The sequence below is a fragment of the Nyctereutes procyonoides genome, unplaced genomic scaffold, assembly GCF_905146905.1.
Source record: "Nyctereutes procyonoides isolate TBG_1078 unplaced genomic scaffold, NYPRO_anot_genome, whole genome shotgun sequence".
Classification (NCBI taxonomy): domain Eukaryota; kingdom Metazoa; phylum Chordata; class Mammalia; order Carnivora; family Canidae; genus Nyctereutes; species Nyctereutes procyonoides.
In genome coordinates, this window is record NW_026575146.1 from 83,959,567 (window position 1) to 83,986,273 (window position 26,707).

The 26,707-nt window shown below is 56.3% G+C and overlaps 1 protein-coding gene across 1 annotated transcript; it reads right to left on the minus strand.

Annotated features, from left to right (window-relative positions):
- Positions 1 to 734: 734 nt before the first annotated feature.
- On the minus strand, positions 735 to 26,148 carry GPI (glucose-6-phosphate isomerase). The gene is made up of 18 exons (XM_055309915.1): positions 25,929 to 26,148; positions 24,903 to 24,993; positions 24,525 to 24,593; positions 22,989 to 23,108; positions 19,299 to 19,382; positions 19,037 to 19,183; positions 18,233 to 18,304; positions 17,692 to 17,736; positions 16,348 to 16,401; positions 5,233 to 5,293; positions 4,780 to 4,823; positions 4,518 to 4,670; positions 3,303 to 3,432; positions 3,100 to 3,176; positions 1,708 to 1,836; positions 1,409 to 1,484; positions 1,257 to 1,323; positions 735 to 1,141 (listed from the first exon to the last, which is right to left on the minus strand). Exons 1-18 carry the CDS (start codon positions 26,048 to 26,050, stop codon positions 1,006 to 1,008), a joined length of 1,677 nt encoding a protein of 558 aa, XP_055165890.1. The 5' UTR covers positions 26,051 to 26,148; the 3' UTR covers positions 735 to 1,005.
- Positions 26,149 to 26,707: the final 559 nt, after the last annotated feature.

Consider the following 26,707-nt stretch of genomic DNA (forward strand, 5'->3'; position numbering starts at 1 on the left):
TTTAAACAGAGAAGTGCTAATAATTTCTGAGTATTATCTTAAGCAGACATTTGCACCTGTATGGTCACTTTCTGTAATTAGGAGATTCCTAATTAGGGTGAAGGCAGCTGTGATGGTGGGGGGGTGGGCAGTAGGGGGCTTTGTGAAAGGGGAGCAGTCTTTCTGTCTAGATTCTGTATCATGATCTAGGGTGTAGATCCTGGAAGCTCAGCCCTCTAGTTTGCTCATCAATTCTGCTCATTGACTTTTTTGAATAAATTTCCCTTTCTGCCAAGTTGGCCAAAAATATTATTTAGGATCTTGGATAGACAATAAATGGGTGGTCTGTTCAAAATCCTTTTTTTTTTTTCAATGTCTCTCTTAGGAAAGAATTACTTGAGCATCTGGCCAGAAAGATGATCATCATCCTTGATCCAGACTGGGTGTTCACCTAAAACAGACATATTCTAATGCAGCTTTTTAGAATTATCCAGTGAATAGAAGTATACAATTCCTCCAAAGTCACAAGGGTGAGGAGTGGACAAAGGAGAAGGGGTTTGCTTACAGAAGCCAAGTTCCTCTTGTGACTTTGATGGTGCCCCACCCCCCTCCACTCTCTCCTCAAGGGAACGTCCTCCATTCTGGACCTACTCACCACTTACAGTCAAGCCTCAATCAAGGCTCATCACTCCTACTGGGCACCTAACTCGTGTAGAGCACTACTTCTGGAGATGAGAAGAGGCTGAGCCTACAACCTCCTTTGTGGCATCTTTATTTTTCTATCTGGTACATGAACAAAGCGAACACGGTCAGAAAAATCAGCTGCACTGGAACACTTCAGCCAATCGTAAAACAGAGGGCACACGGACATGGATGGGCAGGGGTGGCAATTCCAGACCGGCTTCCCCCAAAGGGCTTGTGCTCCAAGCCCGCAACCAGAGGGTGCTCTGGGAAAGACTGTGCAGCGCATCTCTGGTGAGGAGAGACAAGGACCAGTTACAACAGGGACTGCAGCCGGGCATGAGTTTATTGGCTTCTGGCCTCACGCTCCTGCTTGATGAAGTTGATTAGCCCGTTCGTGGAAGAGTCGTGAGAGGTGACTGGGCTACTGCCATCAAGTTCAGGCTCAATTTTCTTGGCCAGCTGCTTTCCCAGCTCCACCCTGCCAGGACAACAACGAACAAGAATTGTAAGAGGAAGGTTCCAGGATTGCTAGTCAAATCCACAAGCCAACCCACAGGCATGCTCTACCCTCCCCTTGAGGAGCAGCAACTCACCCCCACTGGTCAAAGCTGTTGATGTCCCAGATGACACCCTGAACGAAGATCTTGTGCTCGTACATGGCTATAGAGGTGGCAGATGGGGCACATTAGGGCTCGACCAGCCTTATCCAACCTACCCCAGGCCAGGACCTTCCCTGCTCACTCACCAATCAAGGCTCCCAGAATGAATGGCGTGAGCTTGGTGAACACAATAGAGTTTGTTGGGCGATTTCCTTCAAAGACCTTCAGAAAACACCCAGGAATGTCCCCTGGTTAGTCATAATCCCCCAATCCTCAGAAGGGATGTGCACCCTGCCCCAGAGGCTGGGATATGCAGATCTGTAGGGACAGTCCCTCCTACTGTGTAGGAGGGGCCAGGCACGCCATAAATCCCTACCCTGATCCCATAACTTTATCTTTCCAATGCCAGGATGCCATCCAAAGCCACTTTAGGAGAAGTGCTGACCTTGTGTGGCAACAGCTTCTCTAAGTCCTCTGGACTCTTTCCTGCGGCCTGCAGCTCCTTCCGGGCCTCCTCTGTTGACTTCCCCTTCATCAGGGCCTCAGTTTGGGCCAAAAAGTTGGCCAGGAGGATCTGACGAGAGAGACACCCAGTTCCACTTGGAAGTACTGCCTGAGCTTCAGGTAGAGGGGCAGGACTTCCCAGCTGCAGTTAGTTCCAGCCTAGGTCAGGCTGCTGGTCCCCCATGTAGAGTTCAAGTGGAGCTGGGGGGCGGGGGGATGACGGCAAGTCACATCGGGTGACATAGCAAAGCACGTAACAACAGTAACTCCCCTTTAAGGAATACCTGTGACTTGCCAAAGACCCTGCTAAGAAATTAGCATTATCTATCTTTTTCTTTTTCTTTTTTAAAGAATTTATTTGAGAGAGAGAGAGAGAGAGAGAGAGAGAGAAAAGCCCAAGCAGACACCTCACAGAGCAGAGCCTGACTTGGGGCTCGATCTTATACCCCAAGATCATGACCCAAGCCCAAACCAAGAGTCGGATGCTCAACCGACTTCCCATTTGCTCCTGTGGTAAGCACGATCTTGGCTCCATGCCCTTAGGTGGGCCTAATACAATCACGTGCCCTTAGACACAACGAAGATGACAAATGAGTCGGTCAGAGAGATGCAACAGAAGAGGCAGGACAGAATCGAAGCTAGACAGCACCGCAGGCCAAGGCTTCTCAAAACTGAGAATGACCCCCAGCTGCCATCAGGGAAACTGGACCTTGGTCCTACCCTCAGCAGAGACGCAGTGGAGGCTACTGGATTTTGGACGCACAGAAACCAAGATAAAAATTGGGTGTTGTTGGGGATCCCTGGGTGGCTCAGCGGTTTAGTGCCTGCCTTCAGCCCAGGATGTGATCCTGGAGTCCTGGGATCGAGTCCCGCATCAGGCTCCCTGCATGGAACCTGCTTCTCCCTCTGCCTATGTCTCTGCCTCTCTCTCAATCTGTGTCTCTCATGAATAAATAAATGAAATCTTAAAAAAAAAAAAAATTGGGTGTCGTTTTAAGCCACTGAGTCTGTGCAATTTATTACACAAGAATAGATAACTAGGGATCCCTGGGTGGCGCAGCGGTTTGGCGCCTGCCTTTGGCCCGGGGCGTCGATCCTGGAGACCCGGGGTTGAGTCCCACGTCGGGCTCCCTGCATGGAGCCTGCTTCTCCCTCTGCCTGTGTCTCTGCCTCTCTGTCTCTCTCTGTGTGACTATCATGAATAAATAAATAAAATCTTTAAAAAAAAAGAATAGATAACTAGTGTTAGCTCCCGACTAATGCATCGGTTCTTCAATAGTCTGCGTGTAATGTGCGCGAGAAAGTGTGAGGAGAGGCTGGACCGGGCTCTTACCTTGTGATGCAGACCCTTCCTTATCGGGTGCTGGGTCTGGACCGGGATGAGGAAGTCACAGGGTATCATCTTGGTGCCTGTAAAGGTCTCAGTGGTCACCCAAGTGCCTACCCCAGCCCATGGGAGCCACCTGCGAGAGAAGTCTCTGCGGGCGGCCCACCACGTCCACTGCAGCACCCCTGCCCAGGCCAGACGGGCCCTACCTTGGTGGATGAGCTGATAGAAGGCATGCTGGCCATTGGTCCCTGGCTCCCCCCACACAATGGGGCCCGTCTGGTGGTCCACACGAGTGCCGGACTTGGTGATGTACTTCCCGTTGGACTCCATGTCACCCTGGAACAGGGACAGAAGCCCAGGCCTCTATCTGTAAGTCTTGCTTTGCTTCATGCACTGTGCCCAAATCCTGCCTAGGATGCACCAAGCGTACCTGCCCCCTGCCCTGTGGGCGTCCACAGGCATGACCCTTTTATCTCCCCTCACCTGTGAGGACACAGGCTTGTCACTTTCTGGCTTAGGTCACTGTAGGAAGGACCCATGGCCAGAAGGTGGATACGGAGGTCTGAGGAGAACCTCCCTAAGAGCAGAAATCAGTCACAGTATCTTTAACTGATGTCCTTTTTCTAAGTTTATTTAAGTAATCTTTACACCTCATGTGGGGCTCGAACTTATGACCCCGAGATCAAGTCACGTGCTCTTCTGACCGAGCCAGCCAGGTGCCCTCTTTAACTGATGTCTCAAGGGAAAGGCTGGCTGGGGTCCAGGGTGTACAGCCTCTGATGTCTGTCCCACCAATAAGATGCTGGGCTGTGGGGAGCCCTGGCCCCCTCTTCTGTCACCTTCAGGTGTTGGTGCAAGTCCACTGTGCCTGCCCAAGGGCTGCAGGGCAAAACTAGGGTCGTGCTAAAGAAACCAGGGACATATGGGGAAGGGCTGCCTGAAACAGAATCTGGACTAGGAGAGGGGCTGCTTGGTCCCCAGGGGTTCTGAAGATTTGAAGGGGTACAGAGGGCGGGAGTAGCTCAAAGAGGCACCACAGACTGGCTGTGAATTTGCCTCTCTGGAGGGACAAAGGGGTGTACAAGCCCCAGGGGTGCCAGCTGGTGGCCCTGCCCTACCACAGGCACACAGAATGGTGGCCAAGGAAGAAATGACCCAGCAATGACCCAGGCTGAGCCAAGCCAGGGCCTCACTGCCCACCACAACCAGTCATGCCCCTCCCGTTAGTCAAACTCCACTAACACGCATCAAACAGACCCTGGGAACGGAGATTCACCCTGAGACTGGGAACGGAAGTGGGCCTTGGCCATGCCCAAGTCGGGGGAAAAGCCACTGGAGGGATAGGAAGCCGGGCACCTGGGCTCCTGGGCCTCCCAGATCCCCCACAGGCTGGCTCCAAGGCCGGGCCCAGCAGCTGGTACCTGCTGGAAGTAGGCTGCAAAGCGGTGCAGGTACTGGTCGTAGGGCAGCATGGCCTGCGTCTCACACCCAAAGCAGTTGATGTACCAGATGCCCAGCAGAGCCAGCAGGACAGGGGCGTTCTTCTCCAGGGGCGTCGTACGGAAGTGCTGGTCCTAAAACCAAAGCAGCATAGGTGGGAGCTGAGCAGCTGCCCAGGAGGGAAGGAAGGGGGGAGCTGGACCAACCAAGTGTCTGGCAGAGAGCGTAAGCCTCAGCACTTACCATCCAGTGAGCCCCTGAGAGCAGCTGCTCGAAGTTGTCAAATCCTGCGACACAAGAGCAGCGTCAACAGAAACGGCCATGCCTAGTGCCCTCGTGGCAGTGGACACAGCTTCTTCTGGTACCACGGAAAGGCTGATGTGCGGCCAGAAGAAACAGGACCTGGGAAGACTTGGGCCTACAGAAAGCCTCTAACCAGAGCTGGCCCTGGCGCAAAGGGAGAGCTAACCTCACCTACCGTGGGAACAACGGGACAGCAGCTGGGAGGGGTAGAGAGACAGACCAATCTGCGAACCCCAGAGAAAAGTGAGGCCTGCCCTCCTGACCTGAAAGAAATGTTCCAGCCAAGGGCGGAGAGGCCGGCGGCCTATGGGGTCAGAAAGGTGTTCAGGGACAGGAGCCGCCCACCCGACTGTAGACTACAGCACGGTCTCCCAAAGACCGAAACACACTCACCCACGTGCAGTGCAATGGAGAGTCCAATGGCTGACCACAGCGAGTAGCGTCCTCCCACCCACTAGGAGAGACAGGAAAAGGTGCTGAAGAAGGGTCGGCACACCCCGCCCCCCTCCCTCCTGCCACAAAACTTGCCCCCGGGAGCAGTGCTCTTCCACAGGTGCAGCATGGAGGGCCTGGGCCCAACCCACCTCTGGGAAGCAAGACAGCAGGCCAGGCGCTGGCAACTCTGTGCTGACCAACAGGGACGCTACGGGGACCGATCAGAGGCACAAGACTCAACTGAAGACCTTACCATGGCTGGCCTTGTCTCCTCAGACAGACAGACAGACACACAGACCCAGCGCCTCATACTCCATACTTATGCCAGGCCCGGACTCTTTCTCAGACACACAGACCGAGCACCTCATACCTGCGCCAGGCCCGGCCTTCTCCTCAGACAGACAGACCCAGTGCCTCATACCTGTGCTAGGCCCGGCCTTCTCCTCAGACAGACCCAACGCCTCATACCTGCGCCAGGCCCGGCCTTCTCCTCAGACACACAGACCGAGCGCCTCATACCTCTGCCAGGCCCGGCCTTCTCCTCAGACAGACAGACCCAGTGCCTCATACCTGTGCCAGGCCCAGCCTTCTCCTCAGAGAGACCCAACGCCTCATACTTGCACCAGGCCCAGGCTCCTCCTCACACACATAGACCGAGCGCCTCATACCTGTGCCAGGGCCAGCCTTCTCCTCAGACAGATAGACCCAGTGCCTCATACACATGCCAGGTCTGACCTCCTCCTCAGACCCAGCACCTCATACCTGTGCCAGGCCTGGCCTTCTCCTCAGACACAGACCCAATGCCTCATACTTGCGCCAGGCCCAGGCTCCTCCTCTGACAGACAGACCCAGCGCCTCATACCTGTGCCAGGCCCAGATTCCTCCTCAGACACATAGACCGAGGACCTCATACCTTGCCAGGCCCGGTCTTCTCCTCAGACAGACAGACTAGTGCCTCATACCCACACCAGGTCTGATGTCCTCCTCAGACACAGCGCGCCTCATACCTGTGCCAGGCCTCGCCTGCCCCTCAGACAGACCCAGTGCCTCAGACCTGTATCAGGCCTGGCCTCCTCCTCTGACAGACAGACAGACAGACAGACCCAATGCCTCATACCTGCACCAGGCCTGGCCTCCTCCTCAGACAGACCCAGTGCCTCATACCTGTGCCAGGCCCCATTTCTTCAGACACCAACAGACCTACTACCTCATACCTGTGCCAGGCTGAGTTTCCTTAGAAACAGACCCCGTGCTTCATACCTGGTACCAGGACCCACTTCCTCAGACACCAACAGACCAGCATCTCATACCTTGCGAGGTCCAGCCCCCTCAGACACTGACAGATCCAGTGCTTCATACCTGTGCCGAAGCGTCTTCAAATACTGACAGACCCAGTACCTCATACCTGTGTTTGGTTGTGCCTCTGTGGGACACTAACAGACCTGATGGCTCATACTTGTGCCAGGCCCCACCTCCTCAGACCCTGACAGACCTAGTACCTCATACCTATATGCAGCCTCTTGCACCTGTGCCTAGCCCACCTACCTGGACACTAACAGGTCAGAATCCACCCGTGCCAGGCTCTGCATCCTCAGACTCCCGGACCCAATGCCCCATACCTGTGCGCAAGCACACTTCCCCCAACGATGAGTGCTCCGGCACCTCCTACCTGGGTACCTGCCTCCTCAGGTACCAACATAGCTGGGCTTGGCCTTGCCCCTTCTGACACTGACAGACCCAGTGCCTCTCAGGCCAGCGACAGGCCCAGGGCTCAAACCCAATAGGTCTTCTCAGCCTCAGCCCCACGACATACCTCGTCACACTTGCAGACTCCACTCCGTGTCACTTACGACCTCAGAAATCCATTCCTGGGCCCCTAACGGCTTCTTACGGGGCACCTACCACATTCCCAGCACAGGCAGCAGAAGCAGCCCATGGGCGCTCCCCAGACACGTAAGTGACGTAATCGTGCCAATAAACGTGGAGTGAGATTCGGGGCTTGGGAGAAAGGCCCTGCGGCAGTGCGCTCAATGGCAAAGCGACCCCGAGGAGTGCTGGAGCGCGGATCTCAAGAACGAGCGGGGGGAGCATCCTAGAGCCAGCACAGCACAGGCACAGGTCCTGCGGCAAGAGCAGCCTTTCTCAATAGCGAGAGGATGAAGCCCCACGGAAAATGCTTTAAGTGGCTTCAAGAAGCGAATTGAAATTCTCCCGAGGAGGCTCCAAGTCACTGCCCTCCCAGAAGCCGGGAGGAGAGGCCGATCTTGGGGCATTAGGGCTTAATTCTCTACCAGAAGCCCACTGAGACAGGGTGGGCAAGAGGAACCACAGCACATTCCAGATGAAGGAAGGAGGAGGAGCTGGGAGGCAATGCTGGAGAACGAAGCAGGGAGCCCCAGGGGTCATCAGGAACACGAGGCTACCCTGGACGGGGAAGGCGGACGACGGACTCCGGAGCCTCAGGCAGACAGGATGAAGGGAGAGAACGAGAGAACGAAGTGTGGCCCAGAGGTCTCTGGCTGGGGGCATGAGATGAATGGCGGGGTCCTTCACCTGGAAAGAGTCCAGGTGTGGGGGGACCTTACCACACAGACGCAGTCCCAGGAGCCTGACATAGGCTCTCAGGTCTCACCAAACAGACTCAGTTCTAGAAACTGGACTGGAAGCTGATTCTAAGGACTTAGCTGATTCCCAGGTCCTTAGACTTCAGTCTGGGAAGCCCAGCAATGGCGGCGTCTCACCTGAACCTGAGACCCCCACCTACAGACCCGGTCTCCAGAACTCCCTCGACCAGCAGCGGCCCTTTCAGATCCCACCTGGAGAGACGTGGCTCCTCAGTCCGCTCGGCATTCCGGGCCTCACTTTCACCGGTTATAACTTCCTTTCCTCCTCACCTCAGTGACTCAGACCGTCTGCCACCCAGACCCCCGTGCCACAGACCACACGTCGGCCCGGCGACAGGGTCCCAGGCTTCTGCACAACCAGGGGCTCCACCCGTCACGCCTGACCAGGTACTGAGCCCCTCCGGCCTAAGGCACTGTCTCACGTGATCCTAAGGGTTCTCGAGACCTCCCCAGGCGGGCCCCGGTCCACGTGCCTACGAGGACTCGGGCCTTCCCTTGAGGACAGCCCAGGCCTGGCCCTGCCACCCAGGCCCCCACTGCACCAATGTGGTTCTGACCCACCTTCTCACGCCTCCCCCGCCACACCCGTTAGCTCTCTAGCCAGGGCTAGAGCGTTACCTATTCATTTCACCCAACAAGCCCAGGGATGCCAACCTGTACCTGAACCCAGGTGACAGAACCCACCTAAGGCCCCACTTATACACCCCACGTGACTCTACGTTCCCGGACTCCCGACAAAGCCGACACGGACGGCTTCGCCTGCGAGGTCAGCTCTGCCTCCCGTGCCCTCCAGGACCTGCCTGCGGGGTCACATGCCTGTCAAGGGCGGGCTCCTCACGGCTTGGGATGCCCCGGGCTCCACAGACCTGTCTGTACCTGACCCTGACTCCTCACACCTCAACCGACACACCCAGCCCCCCCGCCCCCACCGAGCCCCGCTCAGACTCCGCACACCTTCCAGAGAGACCCAGCGCTGACAGGCCCGACCTCAACCCCCAGCCCTCACTTGCGAAGTCAGCTCTTCGCCAGTCTGATGTGGCTCCTCCCGTCTTGCCGACGGATCAACGCCACCCGCCGCTGCCTGACCTGGCACCGACACCTCGCTGGGCGGCCTCAGCTCCGCGGACACAAGTACCTCCGCACCTGTGCTCTAGAGACCCCCGACCCCGCGGCAATGTGGTTCTCCCACCCTGGGGCGAACCGGCTCTCCCAGCCTCCCCGCTCAACCCTAACACCTGGGTCAGCGCACCTGAGCCAGAACCATGTTCCAGGGACTTCGCCAACAAGACCCAGGTAGGGATCTCTGGCTCCAAAGGCCGTGCCCGAGAGAGCCACGGAGTCACGTCTAGCTTAGGCCTCACAGGCCTCCTCTGAGCCCACAGGGGTCTGCCCACTGAAGACCCCAGGGCTGCGGGGGACTCACCTGGGGCCGCCCCACCCGCCCAGGCCTAGCCCTCCTTCCTCAGGCCTAACCACAGAGGTCCAAGCGTACGTGCCTTTGCCTGAATCCAACACCTAAAAGCCAATCCACCTACGTCAGGCCTCCTCAGACCACACCCGGCAGCCCGCTCGGCCTCTGCGCTACACCTCAGTTCCCTACCTCAACCCTAACCCCTCAGGTCTCTCCATTACACTTGGCCGGGTGCCTCCTGGCCTCTGACCCTGGCGCCTCGGAGCACATCTGCAAGGCCAACTCCACCTGCCTCTGCTTGACCCTGGCTCCTCAGGCCTCACCTGGAAGGGCAGTTCTACCTACCTGTGCTTGACCCTGGGTCCACAGACCATACCTGGAGGGCTACTTCTACCTACCTGTGCTTGACCCTGGGTCCACAGAGCTTGACCCTGGGTCCACAGACCATACCTGGAGGGCTTCTACCTACCTGTGCTTGACCCTGGGTCCACAGAGCTTGACCCTGGGTCCACAGACCATACCTGGAGGGCTACTTCTACGTACCTGTGCTTGACCCTGGGTCCACAGAGCTTGACCCTGGGTCCACAGACCATACCTGGAGGGCTACTTCTACCTACCTGTGCTTGACCCTGGGTCCACAGACCATACCTGGAGGGCTTCTACCTACCTGTGCTTGACCCTGGGTCCACAGAGCTTGACCCTGGGTCCACAGACCATACCTGGAGGGCTACTTCTACGTACCTGTGCTTGACCCTGGGTCCACAGACCATACCTGGAGGGCTACTTCTACGTACCTGTGCTTGACCCTGGGTCCACAGACCATACCTGGAGGGCTTCTACCTACCTGTGCTTGACCCTGGGTCCACAGAGCTTGACCCTGGGTCCACAGACCATACCTGGAGGGCTACTTCTACCTACCTGTGCTTGATCCTGGGTCCACAGACCATACCTGGCTAGCCACCTGTCTCTGACTCCAGCTCCTCTAACCATACCTACTGGGACAGTTCTGCCTACCTGTGCTTGACCTTGGCTACTCAGACCATAGCTGGTGGGCCAGTTTTACCTACCTGTAGGTACACCACCCCTGGCAAGCCAGATCTGCTTACCTGTGCTTGACCCCAGTTCCTCAGACGTTACCTGACAGGCCAATTCACCTACCCATGCTTGACCCTGGCTCCTGATAGACCAATTCTCCTGAGAGATACACTGATAGACCAAGTCTACCCACCTGCACTTTGGTTCCTCAGACCACACTTGGCCATCTAGTTCTGCCTACCTGTACTTGACCCTGGTTCCTCAGCCTTTACCTGACTGATCAGTTCTACCTACCTGTGCTTGATCCTGGCTCCTCAGACCACATCTGGTGGGCCAGTTCTACCTACCTGTGATTAACCCTGGTTCCTCAGACCTCACCTGAAAGCCAGATCTGCCTACCTGTGCTTGACCTCAGTTCCTCAGACTTTACCTGATAAGCCAGTTCTACCTACCTGTGCTTGACCCTGGCTCCTCATGCCTCACCTGGCAAACCAGAACTACCTACCTGTGCTTGACCTTGGCTCCTCAGCCTTCACCTGACAGACCGGTTCTACGTACCGGTGCTCGACCCTGGCTCCTCAGATCCCATCTGGTGGGCCAGTTCTACCCATCTGTTCCTGACCCTGGTTCCTCAGAGCTCACCAGGAAAGCCAAACCTTCCTACTTGTACTTGACTCCAGTTCCTCAGACTTTACCTGATAAGCTAATTCACTTACTTATGCTTGACTTTGGCTACTCACATCATACCTGACAGTCCAGTTCTACGTACCTGTCCTTGATTCGGGTTCCCCAGACCTCACCTGGCAGGCCGTATCTACCCACCTGTGCTTGACCTTGGCTCTTCAGACCTTACCTGGTAAGCCATTCTACCTACCTGTGCTTGACTGTGGTTCCTCAGACCTCACCTAGCAAGCCAGATCTGCCTACCTGTGCTTGATTCCAGTTCCTCAGACTTCACCTGATAGGCTAGTTCTACCTACCTGCGCTTGACCCTGGCTCCTCAGACCTCCTTTGGCAAGCCAGATCTGCCTACCTGGCTTGATCTTGGCTCCTCAGACCATACTTGGGTTAGTCCTACGTACCTGTGCCTGACTCTGGTTCCTCAGGCCTCACCTGGTGGGCCACCTCTACCTACCTATGCTTGACCCTGGTTCCTCGGATCATACCTGGTGGTCCAGTTCTACCTACCTGTGCTTGACCCTGGTTCCTCAGACCTTACCTGGCAGACCAGCTCTGCCTCCCTGTGCTGTATCTTGGCTCCTCAGACCATACCTGGCAGGCCAGTTCTACCTACCTGTGCTTAACCTTGGCTCTTCAGACCTTATCTAGTGAGCCAGATCCACCTACCTGTGCTCGACCCTGGCTCCTCAGACTTCACAGACAGGTCAGTTCTACCTACCTGTACTTGACCCTGGCTCCTCAGGCCTCACCTGGTGGGCCAGTTGTACCTACCTATGCTTGACTCCGGCTCCTCCGACCTCACTTATCAGGCCAGCTCTTGCTTGACCTTGCTTCTTCAGACTTCACCTGGTGGGCAAGTTCTACCTACCTGTGCTTGACCTTGCTTCTTCAGACTTCACCTGGTGGGCAAGTTCTACCTACCTGTGCTTGACCCTGGCTCCTCCAACCACACCTGGCAGGCCAGATCTACCTACCTGTGCTTGACCTTGGTTCTTCAGATCTTATCTGGTGAGCCAGTTCTACCTACCTGTGCTTAACCCTGGGTCATCAGACCTTAGCGAGGCCAGCTCTGCCTACCTGTGCTTGACCCTGGCTCTTCCAACCACTCCTGGGAGGCCAGATCTACCTACCTGTGCTTGACCGTAGCCCCTCAGACCTTACCTGATGGGCCAGTTGAACCTACCTGTGCTTGACCCTGGCTCCTCCGACCTCACCTGTCAGGCCAGCTCTGCCTACCTTTCTGTGCTTGACCTTGCTTCTTCAGATTTCACCTGGTGGGCGAGTTCTACCTACCTGTGTTTGACCCTGGCTCCTCCTGCCACACCTGGCAGGCAGATCTACCTACCTGTGCTTGACCTTGGTTCTTCAGACCTTATCTGGTGAGCCAGTTCTACTTACCCATCCTTGACCCTAGCTCCTCAGACCTACCTATGCTTGACCCCTATCCTCAAACCTTACCTGGCAAGCCAAATCTGCCTACCTGTGCTTGATTCCAGTTCCTCAGACTTCACCTGATAGGCTAGTTCTACCTACCTATGCTTGACCCTGGCTCCTCAGACCGCACCTGGCAGGCCAGATCTACCTACCTGTGCTTGATCTTGGCTCTTCAGAGCTTATCTGATGAGCCAGTTCTACTTACCTGTGCTTGACTCTGGCTTCTCAGACCATACTTGGTGAGCCAGTTCTGCCTACCTGTGTTTGACGCTGGCTCCTCAGACTACACCTGGCAGGCCAGATCTACCTACCTGTGCTTGCTCCTGGCTCCTGACACTATACATAATAGGCTAGTTCTGGTTACCTGTATCTCCTCGCAGATGCTTACATCTCATCCAAGTTCGGCTCCTACCTGGGCTCAACTATGACTTTTTAGATCTCATTGGACATACCTAGTGTTATGAACATCCCTGATCTTGGCTCCATAGACCTTACCTGACAAACCCTGCTGTACTCACCTGGGCTTAACTCATACTGGCAGCCCCAAGAATATAAACTCCTACCAGATACAGACTCCGTAGACCTTACCTGAGAAACTCAATTCCATATACCTGTACCTGACCACAACTCATCAGCCTTGCAAGACAGCTCTACGAGATATGCAGAGATGCAGTTCTATCTGCGTACCTTGACCTTAACCTAGAGATCCAGATCTAGTCACTTGTACTCAATACAGGCTCCTGAGATCTCACCTGAGAGACTGAGCCCTCTCCTGATTTCACTTCAGATCCTCAGAGATCATCTAAGAGATAGAGTTCTTTCTAGATCTGCCTCCTTAGGCCTTACCTGACAGATCTGGTCTACCTACCTATATCTAAACTCAATGGTGAGACAAAGTTGAATGAACCTAACCAGGGCTCTTCAGGTCAACTTACCTCTGCTCACCCTTGGTTTCATAGATGTTACCTGAAACACTCAGCTCTACCCATCTCAGCTCCTCGGGTTCAGAATACAAACCAGAGCCTGACCTTAGCAATTTAGACCTTACCTGTTCAAGACCCAAAAATACAAACCTGAATTTCACCTCACCCCTCAAGCCCTACCTGACAGACCTGTGTTCTACATACCTGAGCCAGACATACACCTTCCAGGTGCATGCAGTTTCCCATCACTCCAGTTTTTCAGTCTTTCCCCAGAGGACCCAGGACCACCTCCAGGATCAACCTGGCATCACCAGAACCGCTAGATGTCACCTGAGGACACAGTTCTCACCTGGACCCAATCATGGATTTCTAGTCCTCACTTGTCAAACTCTGCTATGTCTGCCCTTCTCGGCTCCAGTGTCCTTACCTGAACAACCCCCTTCTACATATGCGTGTCTCATCTTGGCTCCTCAGGTCTCCCTAAGAAACCTAGTTATAAACACTATGTCTGATTCCAGCTCCTAGGACCTCAGGACCTCAGACGAGATCCTACAGGCCACCGCTGGCAGACTCCACTGTCCAAACCTAGCCTGAACAGACACTCCCCTCAGGCCAGACACTCCTGGCTGCTTACCTCAACCTGAGGGAAAACTGGTGGGAACCTCTTGGTGCCTGAGAGACTTGGGCCTCGGCCATCTCACCCTGCAGACGTGATTCTCTAGGCCTTTATCTACCCTGAGCCTCTCAGACTACACCTTACCAACGTGGCTTCAGTCCTTCACCTGCCCCCATTCCCTACTCCTCACCTTTTTGTAACTCAGCATATTCCTACTTTTCACTCATCCGGGCCCCTTGGGCCCCACCCCAGCCGGAACCCGGTGCCAGAACCTTGGGCTGGTTGTGGGTCCTCAGAGGCCTCTGCAACCCTGGAGCTTTGCTTATCACACCTGGTCAGGATGCCAAGAGCCAGGTTGCTAACACAGCTCAGGGGACTTACCTAGGTTTGCCTAATTCTGAGTTTTAATCACCTCACCTGTGATCAGACACCCATTACCTGATACTTTGCAGAACCAGTCGGACAGACCCCGATATATGCACCTGTCCCACACCAGAGACTTCCAACTCCCAGATCCAGGTTAGTCTCTATATAGGACTCTGGCTCCACAGGCCTTACTTGATAGAACCAGCTCGAAATACCTGTGTCTTCCAGAATTCACAGCCCTCATCAGTACCTTTACCTGTCTTGGCTCCTCCTTGGAACTCACCTGTACCTACCTTGGCTCCTCTTCAGACCCCACCAGCCAATGTTAGCTCTCCAGTGACTGCTAGCAAGTCGGCTGACCCCGAGAACCCCCACAATTCACCACCAGATCTCTGCTTGATCCTGACACGAAGCTACCCCATGAATGACCATAACTGACCAAACCTCACCACTTATATGTCCCCGTGCCAGACTGGCCACGTCTCATCTTACCTCAGAGCCACCACAACATCCCTATGTCTGTCCTGACCCTCCATCTCACCTGAGAGATACTAGCTCCAGAAATTTCACCTGCCCCTGGCTCTTCAGATGTCACCTTCTTGATTTAAAACAATATACATCCTTAGTGACCCAGACAGGTCCTCCTTCCAGCCACTGCATATGTGGGTATGCCTGGCCCGGGAGGCCTTCACGGAGACCACCTCAGCCACTCAGGCCTCACTCCCCGGGCCCAGCCCCATGTTCCTGTGCCCAACTGTCATTCCCAGGCCTTACCTGGGAAGCCTAGGCCTCACCCTAAGCCGCACCCCCCACCCATCATGTCGGCATGCTGGGCAGTTACGGGCAGTGAAAACCTACACAGGGTTTTGGCTAACAGGAGACCCCCTCGTCCCTGACCACCCACTGTCGAGGCTCCAGATCCCAGAAAAGAGGTAGAAGGTGCCTTTCCTACTTTGAGACATACAACATTTGTTAGAAGCTGCCCAATCTCTCTCGACCAGGGTTCCTCATCTGAGCCACAGGACGCAGAAAATGATTTGAGTGACTTCTCAATTCTTCCAAGGATGGTACATAATTAGTCCCATTCTAGAAAGAAGTTAACTCATTACACACAACAGATGCCTCAGGGCGTTAGGGCTTTATTTTCTCCCAGGCTCCAGGGCCTTTAGGGTTTTCAAAGGGGATTTCAGCTGCCGTTGCCGCCACCAAGCAAACAGCTTCCAGTCTAAAAGCCTGGAAACAGCCCCAATGGGAACGCCCCCTTCTGGAAAATGCCCTCGTAGCTGCGCCTGCCAGTGTCACGTGTTAGAATAGCGCCCACTGCCCCCACACTGCAGCTCGCGCCCCAAGCCTTCCCTGCATCCCACAGCCGGAGCCCTTCTCCCACCAGGGCCACGCTCAGGCAAGCCGCAAGCAAAGGTCCTGCTCGCTGCTTGGCACCAGCTGTGGCTGGAGCAGAGAGGAGTCCGCGACCACCCGCCGCTAGACCAGCCTGCAGCTCGGCCACTCAGGCACGGTTTGCTCTGCGAGACGCCTGACAAGGGCCCATGCAGGCCCCAGGCCTGGCGCCTCCTCTCTGCCACCTTCCAGCTGCTCCTGACCGGGCCTGCCCCGTCACACCTCCTGCCTCACCCTGCCCCTTGGCCTTTACAGACTGCGGCGGCAGTTCGGAGAAAGGTCATCGCTGAGAATAACTCACAACCTCAGTTTAGTGAAGGCGGGTAGGGGTGGCTCCAGTTACCCCACAGTGGGTGCTGCTGGGCAGGCACCCAGGGGAGTGTTAGCCTGGCCCTGCAAGCTCAGCCCGCCCGCGGTGGAAATGGAGCCCTCATCCTGACCTCTAAGCCCTTCCCAGAGCCAGACATGCAGCAGGTACTCAATAAATGTTGACCTGACCTCACAGGCCCCTCATCTGTGGCACGGTGGTCATGCCTTGACATAGGACACATAATTCACCCAGCGCAAGGAAGTGCTTTTACTTACATCCCAGAACTCGAACATGTTTTGAGGGTCAATCCCAAACTCCTTCACTTTGGTCTAAAAGGGGCAAAGGCAGAGAAGCAAGAAAACCTATGTTAGCTGGACGAGAACAGGAGCTCCAGGGTGCCAGGTGTCACACTGTCCAGGCTATGGACAGATGGGGGCAAGGAGGGAGCGGCCTATCAGTCCAGGACAGGAACCAGCAGCTGCCACCCCCAGAACTGGATTTGAGGCTCACATCTAGCAACAGCAGCGGCCTGGGGCCTGTAAAGCCCTCCTGCTGAGGGAGGCTGCACACCCAGTGCAATGACCCGGGCCCACAGGCTGCCCTGCAGGAGCTACCTCCTGGACCTGTCGGGGTGCAGACACTGACCTATCCAGAACATATGGGTGACTGAGCCCAGGGCTGGAATCTGAGCAGAGCAGAAGCCACCTCCAGGCCAGATGTCACGCAGCCAAGACACCCATCCAGCCCTTCCAATATCAGAGATGGTGACTCTACCCCAGGAAGCCTTTAGGAGATAACCAATTGTACCCCTCAGGTGCTCTGTCCCCCACGCACACAGGGTCAGCACCCCCTCGTGCGGTCCCTAAAGAGGAGACGCTCTACCAGCCAGCATGAGCCCTGGCAGGAGGCAGAAAGTGTTGTGCGGTTAGCCAGCCGTAAGATGTCCTCCTGTCTCCCCTCCGTGGACAGGTCAGCACTGGAGGCAGAGGCGGGGGTTGGATGAGATGGGAGGGAGAGGATCGGGACAGCCTAAGTGGGGTTCCAGCTCTGACACAGCCCACGACACAGCAAGAGCTTGCCAGGTTTGTTACTCCAGGCTCGCAGCTGCACCCGCCCCTCTACCCTACCCCAGCCCTCGCACAGCCTCAGGCCCGGCGGACTGCGAACTGGCAGGCAGGAGACCGTGTGCTCATCCCGGCCTCACTGACTCATGCAGTCACTGGGCAAAAATCCTTTGCTGAGGCCTAGCCTCCTTATGTAAGAAATGGGATGCACCCCAGCTCCTACCCCATATACCCCATGAGGGGCGAGGCCAGTGGCAGGGTGGTAGAGGCCAAAGGAGGTCATGTGTGTGGAAAGTTCTGGATATCAGTTAGGCCTGCGAGGTGGACACAGCCAACAGGATCCCTCCTTGGAGGTACAGAGATTTCATCGGAGGATGCAAAGGGGACAGTGTGCAGCTCACATCCCTCACAGCTGACAGATCCTTCTAGGCCATCAGCCGAGCCAAGATCCCCAGACCCGTGAACCACAACCGGACCTGAGTATTCTGATAGGTTGTGCCCCTACGTGATCTGGGCCCTCCGGGAGGATGTCCAGGAGTCCACACAGGCACTTACCGTGTTGGTAGACAGGGCGACAAAGTGCTTCGCGACTGCAGAAGGCTACAAGAGACACAGCCAGGTTACACCAAGCCCATCCCAGGGGGCACCCGAGGGTAGGGAGCCTCCCATCTCTACATCAAGGCCCTGGGTGAGACTGACAATGCCCAGTCCTTGGCCCCGTGGCAGTTAGAAGAGCCCCGTGTCAAGGTCAGGAGGACGGAGGAGTCAGAGCCCATCCTCCCTCACAGGCACACAAGGCCCGGGATCCCTCCCTTGTAAAGTAGGTGTGGCCCGGGGAAGAGGCTCCTCCGGGGTCCGGGGACCTTCAAGTGCCTTCAGCACGTCAGAACAGGTTCCGGCACAACTGACATGTCTGGGACTGGCAGAGCCGAATGTCTTAACTGGAAAGGACAGGCGCCAAGAGAGGTGGCCTCCTGCCGCCAACTTCAGGAGGAGACAGGCCTGGAGGATTAGGCTTGACCACTCAGGTGGGTGGGTGCCCCCCCGCCCACCCCTCCCAAGGCACGCACTGCCCACTGCCCACCCCAGCACTCACATCCTTGGCCGACAGGAGAAACCACTCCTTCGCCGTCTCCGCATTTGTAATGGTCTCCTGGGTGGTAAAGGTCTGCGGCCAGAAAGTACAGCAGTCGGGCCCCAGCTCAGGGTCAGGGTGGCCTGGAGCCAGGGCTCAGTGGCAGAGGCCATGTGGGTGCCCACTTATCACAACCAGGGACAGTCACCTCATATAACCTCCCCCCACCTGTCCACAAAGCCGGGGGTGGGGGCCTGGAAGTAGCAGTACCATCATCCTGTGATTTCCAGGATTTCACAACCAGAGGAAGAAGAATCCGAGTACAAGCCACGTCCCCCACTTGCACCCCACTCCTCCACCACAGGTCAGAGGCCAGAGTATCTTCCAGGAAAAGGGCTGTGGCCATGCCAGGGGCTCTCTTCAGCCCAGGCTGGAATTCTGAATATTTTATGTGCACTGATGTGAAGTAACAGGGCATAAATAACAACAAACATAAACCTTACACTGTTCTGGGCATGGCTCTGGGATCAGAAAGGAGCAGGTATTAAGCACAGATGCATCAGAAAGACTAGAACAGCCCCAGGCTGGGCAGAGATCCCATAAAATAAAAGGATGTGGCCCTAGGATGAAGGTTCTAACTGACTGATCAGGGCTTCCATCAGGAAGCCTGACAAGGAGCAGCCTGAGGGCAGCTGTGCAGACCTGATCCACAAAGCATGGTGCGCTCAGGAGGTCCGGCGCCCCGGACAGTGGCAAAGCCTCCCCCCCGTCCCCACCCCCAACACGCACTGGGCAGGGGAGCCAGGCCAGGTCAGAGGCCCGTACCTTGGAGGCAATGATGAACAGAGAGGACTCAGGGTTCAGGGTGGCCAGGGTTTTGGAAATGTGGGTCCCGTCGATGTTGGAGACAAACCAGACCCGGGGTCCTCCTGAAGAGTACGGCTTAAGGGCTTCAGTCACCATGAGGGGCCCCTGAGAGGGAGACAGGGCATCAGAACACAAGCTTCCAGGCCCCACAGAGGCCCCACCCACCAAAACCAAGGCTCTGGGCTGGACCCCCACCCCATCCCAAGGGAGTCCTCCTCACCAGGTCAGAGCCGCCAATGCCGATGTTAATGACGTCCGTGATGGGCTTGCCCGAGTACCCCTTCCACTCACCGCTGCGGACGCGCTGGCACAGAGCAAGGAGATGCGTCAGCCCAAAGCCCCGAGTATAAACTGCTGCTCAAAAGCATCCATATACCTCAGGCTCAGCGTCCAGGTGCTCGCAGGGGCCTACTGAGACCACATTGGCAGATCCCTGCCACGCTCACCCCCAGCTAGACTCTATTTCATCATTGGCAAAGTAGGGGTCACCCCCACCTCTTCAGAATTCGCAGAACAAGGGTGAACTCCCAGCAGAACCTGACATGTAAGAGACCAAGAGACGTGAATGCCAGCTACTAGGACTGGTCTGTGCCTGAAGCAGGCTGGGAACACTGCACAGGTGCCCGCACACACTACCTTTCAGAATGAACGAAGGCAAAGCCCAAAACTTTGAGAAATGATTCCTAACCACACAACCGCCAACAGATGTCCTGTTGGATCTCAGAGGTGTTCACACCAATGACTCTCGTGTTCCTCCCATTCCCCTCATTTTTTTTTTTAAGATTTTATTTATTTATTCATGAGAGACAGAAAGGCAGAGACACAGGCAGAGGGAGAAGCAGGCTCCTCGCAGGGACCCCGATGTGGGACTCAATTCCAGGACCCTGGGATCACGCCACCAGCTGAAGGCGGACGCTCAACCGCTGACCCAGGCGTCCCTCCCTCCCCTCCTCATTTTGAAAAGGAGTTTCCCTATGTTATTTACTCTACGCCTACCTCACCGCTGTGTGTTGGGTATGCAGCATGTAAATAAATTGTTTAATTCACAAGTTCTTCACATCAAAAGGAAGTGTGTTTGCGTTGTCTTAAAAGGAAATGCAGGAACTACTATACCTCTCCCGAATTTATGTGACGAGACTCTTGTCTTCTGGCTGATACTGTGAAGGGATATGGCCTTTGAAGGTGAGGAGGACATTCTCCACGTGGAAGGAACATGAATCACTAGGAGCCTGAAGGCAGACTCTGTAGCCAACTTCTAAGCTGGTTCCCAGTGGTCCTCACCTCTTGGCATTATACTGGTGTCCTTGTGCTGTCCCTTCCTACCTTGATCAGAAGTGACCTGTACAGCCCACAAGGTATTACAGAAATGGCAGATGTAATTTCTCATGTTAGCTCAAGGTAATAGAGGACCTTACGGCACTCTGTCTTGCTCTCTCTTGGATCACTCATTTGGAGAAATCAGTTGTCTTGTTAGGAGGACACTCAGCCTGTAGAAAGGACCACAAGGTAAGGAGCTAAAGCCTCCCAAACGCCAGCACTAATTGCTAGTGAGTCATCTTGGACGCAGATCCTCCAGGCTCCAACCATCGAGCCCTCAGGGGAATGCTAACCTTGGCCAAAATCTTGTCTACAGCCTTATGAGGCCAGAAACAGCCAGCACAGCCACTGCAAATCCTGATCCACAGAAGTGTTGATTGTTGCTTATAGACGCTAAGTTTTGGAGCCATTTATTCTACATCGACAGAAAACTAGTATATATATATATATATCTTTCCCCAAACCAGTTACATGCAGCAACCTTTTTTTTTAATAAGGCAACTAATTGCAATTTGAGAAATTTTCCATTAACACAGAAATAAAGTTGGTCACTTCTTAATCCTTAACGTCACCGTTAAGTTTTGTTACAATAAAGCATCCCAGAGAAGAAAAATTATAGGTCTTTAATAAGATTATACATACCCTTTATTTGACCAGATGGGGTTTTACGACGTGCCAGTTCTGCGACTATCATTTTTAACGTATCCTGAACAGCGTGGCAGGTCAATGTAACCACAGCTCCCTAATACCTAGTGGCACCTGAGACTACAACATATGAACATAAACTGATTTTACTAATCAATCCTGTAATGGCTCTGCTGTTGTTTTTAATTAAAAAATAAATATTTTTTAAAGATTTCTAAGTGGGACGCCTGGGTGGCTCAGCGGTTGAGCGTCTGCCTTCGGCTCAGAGCGTGATCCTGGAGTCTTGAGATGGAGTCCTGCATGGGGCTCTCTGCATAAAGCCTGCTTCTCCTCCCTCTTCTTATGTCTCTGCTTCTCTGTCTCCCATGAATAAATAAATAAAATCTTAAAAAAAAAAAAAAAAGACTTTTATGTAATCCCTATACCCAACATGGGGCTCAAACTCATGATCCTGAGTCATATGCTCCAACAACTGAGCCAGAGGGGCGCCCCAGGCTTAGGCTGTTTTTGATTTTTGCCACCATCCTTAAAATCCTGGTGAACATCCTCAACCCAACCTTGGTAAACTTCTAAGAGCCCAGCCATGGAGAGTGCTCCTTACGTGCAACTGTGGCCACTCAGTAGCTTTTTCTGAACTATAAATACCCCATCAGTCTGAGTCAGGTATCCTGCAGCCAGCTGTAAGGGAGGGCTTTCCTGGAAATAGCTTCCCAGACGGCCAGGACCACACTCTCCACACAGCAGACCTAAGAGCACATGCTCGCTAAACAGAACACCGGGCTTCTGAGGCACATCAGCTCCACCACTCGCCTCTGATGGCCGGAAAGGCCCTTCCCTACATCCAGAGCCCATCACAAGCACCAACCACTGTTAAGGGATGTTCTGGAATCCAGACTCCCAATGGGATGCCTACCCTTCCTCTCCTTGGAAGTCCCACTCACTTGGCTGTCAGGGCTCTAAGACTGATGGCCAGATCACTCCTGCCATCTGAGGTCTGAAATGGCTCTTAGCCAGAGCAACGCGACTTGGACCTGCCACAGGTGGGGGCCGCTGCTCTCAAGGACAAGCTGATCAGAGCCCAGACTGTCACTCCCAGAGCATGCATAGCCCATACGTACAACACGCACACACACATACACATCGCCCCTGTACCCTACCCTACGCTTGAGAATGTCCACTAACCCTTGCAGAATCACCCCTGGGACAACAGACACTGAGGCAACAGTGGTTGATGTGGGGAAATCTGTAGCTGGTCTCTGAGGCAACCCCTACACCCTCACCCCCCACAGGAAAAGGGGGCACAGTTAAGTGCATCCATCAACATGGACACACAGACATTTCTTACTTATTTCTAAGTATAATCAAGCTACAGAAGAGCAGGTAATAATGAACCCGTGTGCGCACACGTGTGCAGATGTGTTTCAAAGAGACCAATGTATGTATGCGTGGCACACGCACAGGAAGCTTTCAGAAGACTTCACAGGAAACGCTGTTATAAACGCTGCCTCCGGAGAGCTGGCTGCGGGCATGATCAAGGAAATGTTAAAACATCAATTTTATTTAGCTCTAGCCTAGAAAAGGAGGGTGGATCACTAAAAAGATCAGAAAAAGCAAAATAAATAGATAGATGATAGATAGATCAGAAAAAGCAAGTCTCTCCTTCACTATCCCACCACTCAGGGTGGATCGCTGCCCTGGCCAGACCGTCCCCACGAGCCACGGGCGTCTAGAGTTCAGCAAGGAGGCTGCTCTGTGGCCGCCAGCCGTAGGTTCCCTCCCCTCAGGGGCAGGGAAATTCCCTCAGAACAAGGGGCGATCACACAGAGCGCCTCCAGTGAGGCCATGGGTCCTCTCCACGCGGAGTGGAGGGGCAGCCCATCAAGGCGCTCAGATTCCCAAAGGCGTGCCCACGCACAGCCGAGGGCAAGCCCAGCGCACAGCTGCTTACCTGGCAGAAAGACTTCATCTTCTCCAGGACCCTGTTGACCTCCGGCATCACATCCTTGCCATCCACCAGAATGGGTGTGTTTGACCGGTTCCGCAGGGCCACATGCAGCACCGCCCGATCCTGGAGACGACAGTCAGTGTGGAAAGACCCTCACCCAGGGCAGTCACGCCAGCCGGGGAGGGTCAGGAGTCAGCCCTTCCCTGCTGGATCTGCCGGCCCCGAGGCCTGGTAACAACACCTGGTACTGAGAATCCACCGTGTGCTTATGGGAGCAGGGGGCAGGCACCCCAGGACCTACAAGAGGCAGGGCACGTGCCACTGCCTTTTGTGCTGACAGCCCCAAGGGGAGGGAGCCCAGGAGAAGCTCAGCATAAGGCCAGGGGGTCCCTAGGTGTTCAGGGCATGAGAAGCCAAGAAAAGAGGACCAGAGTGAGCAAAGGCAGAGAATGGTGACACTACAGGGCAGACACAAACAATAAATGGCTTCAGAGCACCAGGGCTCATTAAGGGCAGTCTCATCTTCTCCAGGAGAGTACACCTGGCACCTTCTAAAAAGCACCCCCAGCCCCTCGGATGTGGAGCAAAGCAGGCAACTCAAATGTCCCTCATCAATGAGCCCCATGATGCGAACTGCCAGAAACCACAGCCTGTGACAGGTGCCCAGAAGCTGGCCTCATCGTGTGAGAGCAACAGTCCCATCAAGCTGAAGCCAGCAGAAGGGCCCTTGAAGGAAACAGGTCTCAAGAGCCCAGGTGGGTAGGCAAGGGATGGTGTCTGGACTCCAAACTAAGGGGAGGCCCACTAAGGGGGAGAGCTTCATGCCACTCTGCCCACCCCCTGCCCAACCTCACTCCTGCCTCACGTTCCATAGGAGAACGCGCTCCTCCAGGAAGCCCTCCTTGACTGCAGCCTCGCTCAGCCTAGCCCAGCAGCAAGACAGGCTGAGTGTGAAACCTGTCTCTTACAGATAGGACGTCTTGGATAAGTGACTTGCCCTCTGAGCCTCGGCTTCCTCGTGTGTAAAAGGAGGATGCCAACCCTGTGAGGAAGAGACTCTGAGCGCTGGGTGATCATCACACCTCCAGGCTTCCACAGCAATCAGGAACAGGGCCCGCAAGCCCTGGCCTTCCCCCTGCTTCTTACCGACTCCTACCACTGAGGAAGCTGGGCTTATGTCCAAATTCCTGTCTTCGCTAATAAAACTGACAGCAAAGACAGACCAGAGTTAAGTTCTCTAAAGCAGAGTAGCCTGGAGAAGCTGCCTCCCTGCAGGCTGGAGACGTGCTCCCCCTAGGCAGACCCCAGGAGCCATTCTGGGCTCACCAGATCCAGACAGCCAGTCCCAGGGACGATGCACCCCACCCGCCGCCCTGCAACCCACTCAAGGAAATAGGCTCTCGTGCCCCTTGTGAAGCAAAGATGTTGCTTAAGAGGAGCGGTGAAGACACAGTGTGATGCTATCAGCCAGATGGACCCCAGAGGGAAGGAAGAGGCCCTGGAGGGTATGCAGAGTCTGCTGTCCCCAGGCCAGCTCACCTCGGTGAAGTTGATCTTCTCGCCAGTGAACATGCGCTCCCGGGCAGCCTCCACACCCCTGGACTTGGCCTGCGAAGAGGAGATACTAGGGCTTGATCCTGTCCACACTGGTGACCACGAGCCCAAGCCACCAAGCTCTGGGCTGGATGCAGCACCCAGTGGGCCTGACAGGTGGCTGCAGCCTGGTGCCCTCCCCCACCGTCTGTGCAGGAGCCCCTGGGCTGCTGCTCGGATCCTGAGCCAGGGGGCAGGAGCCCAGAGCCTTAAACGTCGGCACAGAGGCACGAACTGAGGTTCACTGAGAGGAGGAAATAGAGCTGCTCAAGCACCCGGGGGCTCCCAGGAGGCCAGGTCAAACCCCTCAAAGCAGAACATTACCAGGTCCACCAGCATCTGCATCACGGTGTCGGTCACAAGGTTCTTGGAGTAATCCACCAGAATACGCCCATGGTTGGTGTTCAGGTTCAAGCTGCAAAAGGAGGGCAGAAGCCATTGACCACACCCCAGCTCTCCCCGACCTATTCCCTGACCAGCAATGCGGACAGAAAAAATAGCAGCCCCCTTGAGCCACGCCCCAAAAAAAGCCTCAGCTGCTCAGCACAGGGCTGGTGTCTGTCACCGTCTGCCCCCCAGGCTGACCTGCAGCAGCAGCAGCAGCAGCAGCAGCACAGTGACCGGGACCATGGTCACGGAAGGGAGGCGCAGGCCCTTCCTGAGGAGCCATTTCTCTGCAAGAACCGGGAAGACAACCCGGGGGCCCTGCTCCCGCCTGGCCTGGGGGGGGAGGGGGTGACCGCTCACTCCCTCCCAGAGCTTCCACCCGGCGGCGGCGGCGGCGGCGGCGACCCTCGGGGAAGGCCTCGGGAGGCAGGGCTGGCCATGGGGCCTTCCAGTCCGGAGCCACAGGCCTCCCCGCCCCGGTCCCCAGAGCACCCCGAGATTCCTGCCCCCCCACGCCAAGATTTCCTCCACCGGACCCCTTTCCATTTCCTGGGGTTCGTACGTCTCCACGCCGAGCCCCTTTCGCAGGACTCACGCCCCCACATCTGCATCCTCCCTGCAAGCCCCGCAGGCCCGCGCACCCCGATCGCACCCCGCGGGCGGGGGGGGGAGGCCCCTGCCCACAGCCGCGGAGGGGGCCCCTTCTCAAGCGGCAGGGGCTGGGGGGGCGACGTCCCCGCGGAGGAGCCCGCTTCGTGACTAAGCAGCCCGGGTTCCGAGCCTCCGGCGAGCGCGCGGCCCCCAGAACCTCCTTCAAGGAGGCGTCAAGGACGAACCGAGGCCTGGGCCGGGCCCCGAGGCGTGGCCGGGGGCGGCCGGGGACCTCCCCGCGCAGGGCCCCGGGGACCCCCGAGCGCGCCGCCGGCCTGCCCCGCTGCCCCGCCTGCGCCCCGGGGCGCGCACCTGAAGCGGTTGAAGCGTTCCTTGTCCCCCTCGAAAAGGCGGCGCAGGGTGAGGTCAGAGCCCTGCTCGCGATGCCACTTCTGCAGCTTCTGGAACTGCGGGTTCTGGGTGAGCGCGGCCATGGCGAGGGCAGCGGGGCGCACGGGCTCCGACCGGCTCGCGGGAGGAAGAGGGGGCGGGCGGCGCGGCTGGCGGGGGCCCCGAGCGCCGCGGCCTTTATGGCGCAGGCGCAGGCGCAGCGCTCGCCCCGCCCATCGCCCCGCCCATCGCCCCGCCCCCCGCCGTCCGCGCCCTCGGGGCGACCTTGGCGGCGGCGGCGGCGGCGGCGGCGGCGGCGGCGGCGGCGGCGGCGGCGGCGGCGGCGGCGGCGGCGGCGGCGGCGGCGGCTCCTCCTCCTCCTCCTCCTCCCGGGCCTTAGCTGGTCCCTCCCTGCAGCGCGGCGGCCGCGGGGTCAGCCACCGTCCGCCTGGCACTGACTGCGGTGAAGCGGCCGAGCTCCCCACGCCCGGGCCTGCTCCCTTCGGCCGTTCGTTCACGCAACACCTTGCACGTCCCGGGTCGTGCTCCGGCGTCGCGGGTACAGCGAGGTGAACAAAGTAGACGGTGGCTCCGGGGCTCCTACGTGCTACAGAGGAAAGGGAAGCTGCAAAGGGCGCCGGGCATTGGCGTTGCAATGTTGAATAGAACGGCCAAGGGAGGGGCGCCTGGGTGGCTCAGCGGCTGATCATCTGCCTTTGGCTCAGGTCGTGATTCCGGGGTGCCAGGATCGGATCCTGCAC